The sequence below is a fragment of the Scatophagus argus genome, chromosome 9, assembly GCF_020382885.2.
Source record: "Scatophagus argus isolate fScaArg1 chromosome 9, fScaArg1.pri, whole genome shotgun sequence".
NCBI classification, from domain to species: Eukaryota; Metazoa; Chordata; class Actinopteri; family Scatophagidae; genus Scatophagus; species Scatophagus argus.
This window is the reverse complement of record NC_058501.1, coordinates 3,819,381-3,832,983: the sequence shown is the minus strand read 5'-3', so window position 1 is coordinate 3,832,983 and position 13,603 is coordinate 3,819,381. Positions and strand designations below refer to the sequence as shown.

At 40.3% G+C, this 13,603-nt stretch overlaps 1 protein-coding gene across 1 annotated transcript in view; it reads right to left on the bottom strand.

The window, feature by feature from the left end:
• LOC124064400 (dolichyl-diphosphooligosaccharide--protein glycosyltransferase subunit STT3B-like) overlaps positions 1-13,603 on the bottom strand; it is a 50,654-nt gene that overhangs the window by 3,449 nt on the left and 33,602 nt on the right. The window contains exons 5-11 of the mRNA XM_046398830.1: positions 13,286-13,385; positions 9,755-9,853; positions 8,439-8,585; positions 6,818-6,866; positions 5,802-5,956; positions 2,122-2,333; positions 635-822 (exon numbers count right to left, since the gene is read on the bottom strand). Of these exons, the coding sequence (XP_046254786.1) occupies positions 635-822; positions 2,122-2,333; positions 5,802-5,956; positions 6,818-6,866; positions 8,439-8,585; positions 9,755-9,853; positions 13,286-13,385 (950 nt within the window). The remainder of the gene's footprint in view (positions 1-634; positions 823-2,121; positions 2,334-5,801; positions 5,957-6,817; positions 6,867-8,438; positions 8,586-9,754; positions 9,854-13,285; positions 13,386-13,603) is intronic.

The following is a 13,603-nucleotide window of genomic DNA, read 5'->3' as shown; positions in this document are numbered from 1 at the left end:
AATAATAATGTCCCTATCATGTTAGTTTAATCGCAATCCTTTAGTGTTTGCCGACGCCAAAACTGATAATGTGACCAGGGGCCAGAGAACTTATAATCCGTCCAAACTCGCAAAGCTGAAAAACACTGCTGCCTCAGCGCAGAGTAATTGCAACAAGAAGTGAAAACATAGTCTGTGGATTAATCGTGCCATGACTTCTGGGAAGATGCTATTGCTGAACAGAACTGACATGCCATTTTTCATTGCTTTCAGTGCTGCAAACAAAACTCCATTGTATTAAGAGTGGAGGCACAAATCTCAGGGGTGGGTTCATCGTTTCAAAACCCGGACAAATAAAATAAATAAATAAAAATTCCGTGCAAGGCTCCATAGCACAAGAGGTAAGGGAACTTAATTGTTGTTATCTGGGTGAAGTGACCCTGTGCAGAACTGTTAGCCCTACAAGAATCCCATTAGCCCATCTGTCAGTGGCTTTAGTGTCCTCACATGGTCTAAACGTTGTTGGCATGTAAATGTTCACACTTAAAGACACTGAAAATATCCTATTATCAGTTGTCAACCAAAATATACAGGCGATGCAAAAACTCCATACTGGTAAAATCTCTATATGCACATAGTTTTCTGTTATTCCCACCCGTCATGGTTGTATGATGCCAGTACAACACTGGGGCTGGAGTAGGCGTTGCTGGTGACCCAGGTGCAGTGGACAGCGAACATCATGAGCAGCATCAACATCAGCATGGTGACGATGGACTTGATGTTGGGGCCCAGGCCCTCCTCAGCCTTCTCCTGCTCCGATACATGTTTACGCACCTTACCAGCCTGCAGGGGACAGCACACGGCAACAGAATACCATTTGTACTGAAACTCTAGACAGGACGGCTGAAAACATCAGCAGGCAGTTGTACCCGCTGAAATGGTAAATGGAGTGTACTTATATAGTACTCTTCCAGTCTGACCGATGACTCAAAATGCTTTACACAAGCCAGCATTCACCTATTCTCACACACACACACACACACACACGGCTAAAACATTAGACAGCAGTGCTATGTGTTTTCACAGACAGAGGAAGAGGAGGAGGAGGAGGAGGAGGAGGAGGAGGAGGAGAGGGAGAGTAAACACAGAAACCAGCACTCATTATTTTTAAATCAAAGACGGGTTTAGAAAAATCAATCATTCATCACGAGTTTTTGTAACGGTTATATGTTACAGGTGTATTTATAGTTATGTCCTCGTGTTGTGGCCTTTTGGGTGGATATAATAAGATGAATAGCTTCTGCTCAACAACAATGACGTCATTTGACTCTTATATTACAAACCTTTGTACCAGTGACTAAAAAATTCATTGTTCATGTGAACAGGAAAGAAAGAGTGGATTTTTATTAGTTTACCATTGAAGAAATCCCTGCACATGGTCAAGGGAAGCTATATATTAATGAGATAAACCGACAAGCTCGATACAGAAGACAGGGCTGAAACTATGACCACTTTATAGCAGCATTAATTGATTTTTTGGGAACCTCGGGGGCAGCAGAAAAAGTCGTAAATGCAACACTGACATATTGCTGCACCATTACAATATGTGATCATCGTTCATTTGCACATCGAACAAACATGGAGCAGCTTCACTCTTCATCTGGAGTTGTGTTTCCGCTTGGTTTCATGCAAATTCAGTATTCAGACTCTTTCTAGCCATGTTATGGTATCAGCACATTTCTGAGAAAAGCGTCTCCTTTCAGCCCACCTAACAGCAGCGGGTGCGTTTAGTCGGGTCAGATTAAACATCCATACAACGAGAGTGAGCTCACAGGCACCACTATGGACTGGACAAGACGTCTAAAAGTAGATGTGTTTTGGGGGTTAGATGTGTTTTTGTTTCACTGCTGTTCCACACAGTAAGTAATATTTTATAGATTAACACTCATTTGGAGTTTTATTTGTGAGTTTTATGGTTGTATGAATGACACTTGAATGTTAGGCTACATACATCACATACATGTGTGGGTGACTGCGTGACAACTTCTTTGTCAGGTTAAGCTTGGCTGGTTTCCTACAAGAAACGGCCACAACGTGTAGTAATGTTTTGTGCACACCGCACACATTCTGGCGAGCGCTAACCTTGTCGTAGAGGTTTCCGGCGTTCTTCCTGTCGTCCTCATCGCTGCTGTCCTCAGCAGGCGGGCTCTGCCTCTTCATGTCGTCTCCCAGGTAGTGTTCAAAGACGCTGGAGAAAGCCACCGCCGACAGCATGCAGACCACCGGAGTCAGAGTCAGCATCAAACGCACCATGACGCCAGCAAAATATACAGCGCTGATAGCGTACAAGGCCACTGGTATGAACAAAGCAATAGAGAAAGAGAGAGACAAGGAGGTTACAAGTGAGTGGGATGTTATGATCCAAGCCAAATAAGTTTAATTTAATTTGACATATAACTTGATTTATTCAGTTTAATGCTGTCAAGTTAAATCACAGGTGTGCTGCCTTTCTAAAAAATCCTCCCACTGTACTAAAACTGTCTTTGCTTTGAGTCCATCTCACTGGCAGGTAGGAACATAGGGTCATAGGAGAAAATGTAACCACACAGAGAAAAGAGACACACACATAATCAGATGTGTTTGTCTGGGCATGTGTGGCTGTATTTATGTAGCATTCTCAGCTGAACTGAGATCAAAGAGTCTCTGTGACATAAGGAGGAGGCAACAGGAAGAGAGCACGAAAACTGAATGAGTCGGGGTGGAGCAGGAAAGCAGGCTGACGAGGAGGAGGAGGGACAGGGAGAGGGTTCATCCAGCCAAAAAGCAGCAGCAGGCTGGACCTGATGTTTGTAAATAGGGCCTGACACTGATCACATTGGCCAGTTTTAACTCAGCGTACGTACATCATGTCGGCTGATGAATAACAGAAGTGCAGCACTGCTGCAGAAATGCTGTTCTGAAAAGTTGTTTTTAACTGGAAAAAGCTTTCCTGTGGCTTGCATTAAAAGAACCATAAGAGTACCAGGAAATGAACAATCAGTTAAATCACTAAGATGAAGTAGTGATTAATGACAAAATCCAAACCCACTGAACTTCAATTAATGCTGATAACAGAGCCTTGCCCACACCACACCAATTTATTTAATGTTTAATTAACTTATTAGGGTTTGATTTAAAAAACTTTTATAGGTTGCATTTTTATGTTTTATTCTTCTTATTTTAACCTCTATTTTTGTCTTGTGTTTACTGATGTTATAGACAGTTCCATTTCCACAGAAGCTCGCTGTCACCTACTGTACTTGTCTGTTCAAATCAACTGAACCATAATGAGGGAGTGCTGTAAAACAAAATGGGAGAGATGGAAACACTAGAAGGGCATGTGCGATACCTTTGAGGGATAAAGAAAAAGAAAGAGACACCACTGCTACAGCTCACTGCTTTGGACGCAGCTAAAAAGAATACATTTATGATGGATGTTGCTGTCAAACCCAGCACTCTAAAGTCTGTTCCAACACTTATTATATCACACAGTGAGGCTTTACACGCTCACAGGGATGTTTCCAGCCGAGGGGGGAAAAGTTGTTTTAAGAGGTTTTAAATCAAAACAAAGCTAAGGTGTCAGCCTATTTGCCAAATCTGATTTATTTTTTTCCTTTTCCAGTTCCAACAACTTGGACAAAGTCGTGCTTGGTCACAGTCTATCAAATACCACAAAGTCAACCAAAGTATATTTGACTTGTATAAATGATGTAGGATCTACTGTAAATATTGAAATAATAAATAATGTGTGGGGGTGAGCAAACTGTAGTTGAAAAATTGACTGATTAAATACTAAATACTAAATTAAAGGTACATTAATACTGATGATACTGTCATTTGTCACACATTGGCAGGTAATCTGGGCCGAGTCATCAGTCAGGCTCTTCTGCTTAGGCACAATAACAACCCTCAAGTTTATAAGCACTAAAAGCAAAAAAAACAAAACTTAAGACATTCCTTAACAACCAATGTGGAAGTGGAAATGTGGCACAACAGAACAGAACATTCTTGTGGCATTTTCATGGCTTGATTTCACAGCGCAGCTAAGGACATATTTAGGGGGAGCTCTATAACATTGTCCATTTGTTTGTGTCACAGGTTAAAGTTTGTGTTGTGTGCGCGCTGCTCTTTCCATTAGTGAGACACGGGTTGAGTTTGGGTCAGAAAAAAGAAGAACTCACAGGTTTGGTAGAGCGGATCAATAAGTGAGCAAGCTGCATTCTGAGTAAGTTATTAATAACTTACAGAATAACATACAGAAACACAATGTGCAACAGTCCAGCTCTCACCTTCTCTTTCCCTCCTGTCTATTAAATACACACAGTGTTTGTTTGTGTGTGAGAGAGAATAAAGGAGAGCAACAGACTTTATGTCTTTATGATGGGTTACTGGTTTTGCTGCTATTCAACAACATAAAAAAAAAAAAAAAAAAAAAAAACACTGTTTGGAACAATTTGTCTGTTTATTTAGCCTTGATGTTCCCACCTCTGTGGGCGAGAGAGAAATAGAAAAGAGAAAGGAGTGCTGCACTGGATCAGCAACTTGGAAAGCACTGCAGCACTCAGTCTTGTCTGTGTCATTAGCTGTTTCTCAAAGCCAAGGATGCCACCTTGGTACTACTGGCCTTTCTAAGTCAGGTCCTACGGAGGCTAGGTAAGACCCCCTCCAAGCATTTGGAGAACACATATTTTTGGAACAAACTAATGAGTTGTACATCACTGAATCACTGAAAAGGTCCCATCTTTAATGCATATCGCACCATCTGAAAGCCTTTGCTCGCCATTTTCAAATATGCTGGCAAAGCATTGTAAGAATGGGATTATGGGTACTTTTGGTACACTGAGGATACATAGGGGAACCCTTGAAAAATTTCTGCCCAAAGGACTGAGTCCTTAAACAACCCTGGACGCTGCATCAGTCCCTCAGCAGCATTCAATGATGTGACATCCTTATAATTCAACCCTTTGAGGATCCTTCATTGACTTTGAGACATGCCTAATGTCCTACTGTCTCAGTCTTCAGTCCTGAAAAACTGTGCCAATAAAATGTATAAATTTGAGTTTGCATAAATTTTTGCAAGTAGAGTGGGTGTGGGTATTAAAAAAACAAAAAAAACACACTCTGATCACTACTGTCTAAGGAGCTGAAACAGAGCAGAGGAGATGATAGACAGAACATGTCACTTAGTTCGGTTGCCTGCTTGCTTTTCTCTGGCATTTTCTATGTAGCCAATAAAAACACCAGTTTATGAGAGATAACCACGCACTGTCACACAATGTCAAGTTCTACCAGGACCGAATGTGAACAAACACACGGTCCAGAAAACATGTCAGCGACACAAAAGTACAATTTGACACTTTAGTTTCTTTTCCTCATATCGGCGTATACCACAGTTCAGTTCAGTTTTACTGGACAGTGTCTGGTACAGCCTAAATGAGACGACTGAGGTCTGTAAAACAACTGTACAACTGCTTTAGTCTGGTAAAGTAAAATATGTCAGATAAAGTTGGATGTACAGCTCATTTTCAGTTGTTATTTGTAGCTCTTTCCAGTTGCAGAGCACTTTATTGTGAGAGGCAATTGTAAAGTTTAATTATTTCTTTTATTATGAAAGTAAAATTTTGCATTGAAGACAAGTTGATTTTTGTTTGTATGCTGTCAATACCACACCTCTATCAATTAACAATCCTTCAACACAGGGCCAACTGTGACAAGTCCACAACCTTTGTCCATAATGGTGGCATGATTTTTAAAGAATAAAGTTCTTATTTCACAACTCTTACCAAAGACACGTTCATCATTGATGTTCTTAATGCAGAACCAGAGGCCTGCTGGGAAGGTGCAGACGAGGATGTGGAGGTCAAAGAAGAAGGACACCCAGGTGGTGGGCTGGTGCTCAGATACTGAGGCTATGATGGGAATGTGGATCTTAGCATAGCTGCGGATAACATAGAAGAAAGAGAAGCGAGAAAACACAGAAAAAGGAGGTCTTTAGTATGACAGTATTTAATTGAATGCATTATTAGTGTGAAACAACCATTTTCTTTTAGATTAAAAAGAACAGTAGATCAGTATTCCTTTAAATAACTGAATTTCCTTAACTGGACGTGCTCTTACTGATGGTGAAGCTAAGAGATCTTGTACAGAGTGAGATGGAAATCAAGTTTGGCTAATGATCTTGGGTCAGAAGTTTTACTGCACTGCAGCAAAGCTTAACTTTCTTCAAAAAAACCCCAAAAATACTCAAAAAAACATATGTGCACATATGTGGAGTTTTACAGCTGATGATGCAATCTGACTGTTCTCTTTAAGCTCCAGTCTAGGAGGACCAAATTGGAGCATCAATATGTTTATGATTTTATGACTGAGTGATGGGCTGACTGACTCCCTGCTTAACCATAAACACATTTTGGCAACAACACAGAGGCAAAGCTACAGTACTTGGAGTTTATTGTTGATTGAGAAATGAAAGGAAATGTAATCTCCTTTTCAAAAAATAGGTAACAACTTTCAGCCTTGCACAATAAAAAGCTTCATTTGATCTTTTATTAAACGCATGCTCTGAGATGGACTGAAGCTGAATAAATTTAACGTTTCACTAGTAAATCAACCAGTAGATGAGGTGGAATAAATCTTTGATGAAACTCACTCTGACCTCACTGCTTTTTCTCATCCGGTTGAAGAGATTTATAGGTATGTGTGCTACTGTACATAATTTAAATCTAATTCATTATCAGCACTGCAGCCAGGTACTTTAAATCCAGCGCAAAAGCATAGCACATCAATTGTGATGACTTACCCTGTGTCCCAGAGGGAGTAGAAGCGCCCACTCCATGGAGCAATGTACCCTGAAGGTGAAACACACACACACCATTTGGACTCAGTTAGAACGTACTTACAAGTCACACACGTAACCACGCTGCTGTGGGCTGTCAGTGATAAATCTGCCAGACATTGGTGGGACATGTCGATGCATCCTGCATGCACCCACCACATAATTCCTCTGTAACATGCACGTGTTGTTGTGTGCTGCACACACGATGAGAGGCTGTAATGAGCTCTCTCCGGCTGGCCGTCCACTCAGCTCGGCAGCGCAGCGATAAATGAGAACACAGAAACTAATCACCGCTGTTAGATAGCCAGCAGGTGGTCCTATCATACACATGTGATAGATGTGTGATACCCATGACTGTCTGATTCTAATCTCAACCAGCTATTGCTTTACATGTGGCATTTCAGTGTCTGTTGGGCCTTAGATAAGGGGTCTCATTATGGTGACCGCACTCATCAATTCAATTTTCAATTTATTTATATAGCACCTTATACAATCAAAACTGTCTCTAGATGCTTTACAGAGACTCAGAGCCTGAACCCCCAAGCAAGCAGACATTGGCAAGGAAAAACTCCCTTCTCCCTTCACAGCATTCTAATGCCTTGTAAAACAGAGATCCAACATGATTCTGGCTTCACGCTATTTGGGATGAAAAGTAACAAAGCAAAGTGTGAATGATAAAATCACGGACCATCTCAGATTAAGACACAGAATAACACACTGTTGGTTCTTATCTTTCCTGTGCTTACACTGTGTGGGTTAACTGTCCACTGATGTTTAGTATTCAAACAGAAAAGAGTGAAACAGATGGAAGGTGCAGTGAAGTTCAGATTATATCAAAGCAGTGTCAGACTATACATGCAAAATACTTTGGTTCACTTTCTTTCCATTGTTGATTACAGCTCATCTGTAGAAAACAGGTCCATTATCTCTGACGAAGTAATGCGTCTATCACCAAAACGTAATTAGCAATGAATGTGAATGTTTCTGTCTAAAATAAGCTTCACATTATAACCAAATCCCAACCAATCACACAATCATGACAACTGTTAGCCATTCCTCTGTCATTCTCACGACAGCACTGATTTTTCTTCACAGCTATAAACTGTTTATGTGAACCAATCATGACTCTCCCACAAAAAAATGAAACCCTCTCAGTAGAAGTCTTTTTTTTTTTTTTTTAAAGACTTTACTCCTGGGAAATATGCAGATTGCTGTTTAAAGTCGGTCTTGTTTTTTTTTACATCAAGAACAACCAGTCAGTCAAAGTAAAATCAAACAATCTGACATAGAACCCGTAAAGCTTTCCCAGGGTAAAGCAGTTATGTACACAGCTTTGTATGAATGTTTATTTTCTCCTTTGACAGCAAACTGGAAATGCAAATCCATATTAGTCATTATGTTTGCACGGGAAACTCTCCAACTTGGTAGAATGCTTGTGTGGTATGAATATTTAGCTTTGTGCTGTGCAACCGCACAAAAGAAATGAACATGCTGTTGCTTCATTCTCCAGTTTCATCAAGTTATTTTTTCTGATGCAGAAAACACATTTGAGAGCTGACCAAACTTCCAAAAAGACTGAACTGACCTGTGTATGTCAGATAGATGACAGAGAGGAAAACCACTCCAGCAGCTACAGAGACTCCCAGGAAGAACAGAGTCTGGAACTCCTGCCTGGTCAGTCTGTCCTTCAGGTACTGCAGGAAGGCATAGACCTGAAGCAGCACAAACACACCTGCAGAGATACAGGGCAAAGAGAATCTTAAATATACTCTTTGTTCAAGTAGTAAATATAGGAGGTGTTTATTTACAAAGACAGTGATAAGAAAAACAAACAAACACTGATTTTAAAACTAAGGTATAGGGTGCTCCAGAGAAAGTATCATTTATTGGTTGTTTTTTTCATGATTTGCTGTTTGTCTTCTAATAGGCAGCAAATCAGTTACTGAAGCATATTTAAAATCTGTTCTAGCATTTATGTTCTTTAAATGTGAACCAGTTATTTTCTTAAATGAACTAGCTTTTAACAACAATTAAAGGGATCAAGGGCACTTTAACATACAGTGGCTGCGTTCCAAATCTTTTAATTTTTAGTACATACTGTTACATGCACTACGCATACAATTAGGATGTAATACTTCATCATCAATTTGTGCCTTAAGCATTGACTCTGTTGCTCATACAACTGTTGCTGTTCACACTGCAAAATCTTAGCTGTAATTTGGAATAAAGCCAATGAGGTGTCAGTGCTCTCAGTCCATGTGATGCATCCTCCACTGAGCAGAGGATTGTGGGTCAGATCAGTGAGAAAAGCATGATGGCTTGCATGCTGTAAAATGCAACTGGGTCAGCAGAACATTCTGGTATTTTTGTGATACGGCATAAATGCAACATACTACAGTATATGTCAGGACAGACTAAATCATTCTCTGGCATACTAAAATATTTGGTACGCAGCAAATCTTTCAGTGCTGTAAATGTCTGAATGGTCTGAGGCATCTCTGAGGACTCTGACTTTATTTCCACCGTTCTCTCATTGTCCTCTATGGAGACACCGACACAGAGCCAAATTGCTGTGGGTGCTGACATTATCAGAGCAGTCTCAGGTGAATGGTTCAATATTAATTCATCACCAGGGCTCATACACAGATTGCATTTAAGGAACGAAACTGGTAGCACTTACTGGAAAAAAAGAGAGATAACACTGATACTTTAATGGATACGTTAAGTCTAGCTTATAACAATACTGTGAAACAACAATAATTAAAACCGAGTGACGATTTATGTATAGAAAAAAAGTGTTTTTTTGCCCAAATATTAACTCCACAGGCCTGCAGTAAACATTATTGGCTTCCAATGGTATTTTTCACTTTCTACCTAGACTTTAGGTTATTGGTTACTGACCTGCTGCTGCCATGTGTTCACTGGTCCTGATTGGCTGAAAGCCCACAAAGGGGACCTGCATTGACAAGACCAGGCCAACGATGTAGAAGGTACTGTAGGCTGGAGAGAGGAACAACCAGTTAAGACCAGCCAAACACTGACTACTTACAGCGCGCTGTATGTAAGCACATGAGAGCCACAGACAGAAAGTTAAAAATGAAGAAAGTTAGGGCTGGACAATAGGACACAAAACCTAAATCTTAATAAACTGTTAATATCTATTCTCTGTTAAGATACATGTGGTTTTTTTTTTTACATTACTACTAAATACTAATTTGACAAATTCTACAAAACATTTAGTGAGGATTAAAAACGATAGCAGACACTAACATACAATGACCCCTCTCCTCTACTCCCCATCCCTTTCTGACAAAAACACCCTCACAAAATCCTTGACGGAGTTCACAAGAAAAAAACAAAAAACCAAAAAAAACGTCTTTTTAGTCTAAATCATGACAGACAGTCTGAGAACGTTTAAGCTTAAGAGTTCAAACAATTTTCGCACTTGGGAGTCAGCAACACAACCAGACAACATGCTCTCTGCAAACACTCCAACTAAACCTGAAAACTCTTTCAAACAAGCCCCAAGGGCTCAGATACACCGAAACAAAGCTTCAATAACAAAAGCTCCCAAACAAGCTCTGCTTGTCCAATAATGCCACAGAACAGCCCATGGAATAAAAAGGGTTAGATAGATAGATACTTTATTGATCCTGAGGGAAATTCAAGTTCAAGGTTAGTTCTCTTCAATAAGTACAGAGTCTTACTATGTTAAAACTGAGAAATGTAGACATGCAGAAACTACACATCAGGCTAGAAATCTTTTAATTCTGAAGATGAGTTGACTGTCCAAGAAGAGTGTGTAGACCACTGAACGTACAAGAAAGGTGACATGAGAGCTCCCCAAAAGTGAAGCCAAACCTTTTCGACTGAGCAAAATATAAAGTACATATCAAATACATTTTTTCGAGTTTTGTCATTTTAAGTCACTTTTAACACGCTGATGTCTGTTAAAGTGTTCATTTTTCTGATAAGTTTGGTTACAATTAATTATTTGATGTTATAAAAAGGGAGTAAAAAGTCATGATTGACAACTGAGCACTACTCAGGATGGGAACTCATTCTGCAGCTTCACTGCCCAATCACAACTGAGCAGACTCTGGCTCCAAAAGACATCATCCGCACAAGACGGCAGCACTATCTGGGATATTTTGGCTTCAGTTACATACAGTGAGAAGAAGTGGAGACGTGATGTCCAGCTTATGTCAATGTCTAGACGTTGTATTTGCTACAATGTTTTAACAAAACAAAAATAAATTATGATTGAGAGGTTATCATGGATCTTTTAAGTATGTACATATGCTTCTATGTCTCTAGATGAGGCAGAAACAATAAGTAAAAGGTTCCTCTTCACTCTAAGACTTCTCAGAGTTTCCTCAAAATTTACAGTTAATCATTATATTTTAACTTCTGAACAATCTAACAAAGACTGTTACTTCATGTTGAGAAAACGAATGGGCTAAATGATGCAGTCTTCAGTCTGCAATAAGAGTGAAGACTAATCTCCACTCTTTGCTCTTTATCTGTGGCAGTGTTTCAAATAATATTTGTAAAGCTGAAGCCTCATCAGATCATACTGAAGGAAATCATGTGTGTGTGGGGGGGGCAGTCTACACCAAGTTGTGTCTGGGCATCAAATCAAGCCCCAACTCTCTCTGCTGCACTACTCTTCACAAGAAGACATGATGATTACTATTGGTATTACACCAAAAGATGTGTCTTGCTGTGAAAACAGCCTGCTGTTCTGTTGATGCAACACATACTTTCAAATGATTCTGGATCGTGATTATCGCTTTGACAAGACTGAAGAGAATGAAGGGGAAAAACGTTTAGTTCAAATAATCTGCTACCCCACCAGAGTCTTTCACAGGGGTGTTTGGTCTGCAGTGTTTAGGTGGGTGGTGCGCGTGACAAAGAACATCCACATGATTGCATAACCCAAGGTTTCCCGCAGAACATTGGATTGTAAACAGATTAAAGTTATTTAAATCACCTGTCAGTGGTTCAGTGTATACTATAATTTCACTTTTTAAAAAGGCTTCCTAAAACTGCTGGTCACTGTGTGTGTGTGTGCTGCCTTTGGTGACCCATAGCACCTTCTGGCTACTCCATTGGGACTCTCATTGGCAAAAATTAAAATAAACTAAATATATAAACTATATGTGGTCAATTCAAGCAGTTATCTCAAGATGTCAGCATTTTCTGTTGGAACTGCATCAAGAAATAATGATATACAGTGTCTCCAAAAGCTGTTCATCAAATCTAATCTACTCATAGATTAGAGTTCAGGCAACACAGGTCTGTAATGGATGAATGCCTAGTGTTGTGTCCTGTTAATGTGTCCCACCCGGCAGCACATGGCACCTGCTCTCAAAATGCTGTGTCATGCGATAGCCCAGACCGCTACCACGAACCAGCAGCCAAGCTGATACCCGTAGAGAGTAGAGGCATCCATCAGAGGAATTTCTATTCTGAGTTTTCCATCGCGCTGCAGAGCAGATGCTGCTTGTGAGCTAATGAAACTCCAATTGGATTTCATTACAGTATTTCTGCTTTATAAAGACAGGGAAGATAGAGTGAGAGGGACCTGGTGTGTGACAGCAGGTCACAGACTGGACCATGGATTCACAGAACATGGTGAGCTATTACAACTTTGAACTAACTCAATTACTGTGTTGCTGCCGGCAGAATGTACAGTGCTGGACTTCAGAGAGACAGACAGAGGAGGTGAGGCGAAAGAACAGGAGACCAAGGGAGGAAGGCTGATGCTAAATTATTCATTTTTGCCAATAATCCTATTGGAGGACACAGAAGCCACCAGTCACGCTGCCTCATCTTTTGTCTTGTCTTAAGTTCTAGCAGTCTTTAATATGAGTTCTCTTTGATTCCACATTGCACAGCTTCCTTGCCAAGTTAACCTCACCAAGTCTTGATATGTCATTATCTCCACAGGATTGTGACCTGGCACACCACGTATGGGCTATTGATTTGGTCATGAAACAATAATACGGTGTTAGCATCAACAGGGAGCTTTGAGCCTGTGGTCAGGGCTTCATTCTTGATCAGTGAGGCAAGTTCAGGGTGTGCGACAAGGCAAGCTCTTTGAAGGGAAGAAAGCTTTCATCTTTTTCTCCCCTCTCATTTTTTTTTTTTCTCCCTGCCTGCATTTCCTCTTTCCATCTCCCAACTTTTATCACGTATCCCTGCTGCCCCTCTCTGGGGGGATGTGTGTAAACCTTATATCTGTCTAATTACAGACCCAAAATCAGCTGGTTGTGGATGATATTAATCATCAATAACAGTGTTGATACAGTGCACATTTGACAAAGAATAACAAGCTACTACTAGTAAACCCAGAGCAATGTGCAAAGCCTGGAGTCCCTTGAAAGTACATAAAACACTATGTGTGTGTGTGTGTGTGTTGCATCTCACCTATGTAAACTCTCCTACTATAGCGCTGCATGAGAAGCAGCACAAATACATGAAGAGGAATGAGGTTGATAATGAACACGTAACCGCCCCAAGCTGAAACCTGTGAAAGAAATGAGAACACACTGTATTTAAAGAGAGCATCTTCTTATTAATTTAGAGCTTTAGCAATGATAAAAACTGAAGGGGGGGAAATTAGGACTTTGAACTTTGACATAACAGGACTTAGCAGAGATCCCTGCTAAATCTGTACAATGTTTTCAACTCAACTTGGCTAATCAGTACAGTAAGAAGCCCACCAGTCACCATAAGCTTGGGAAC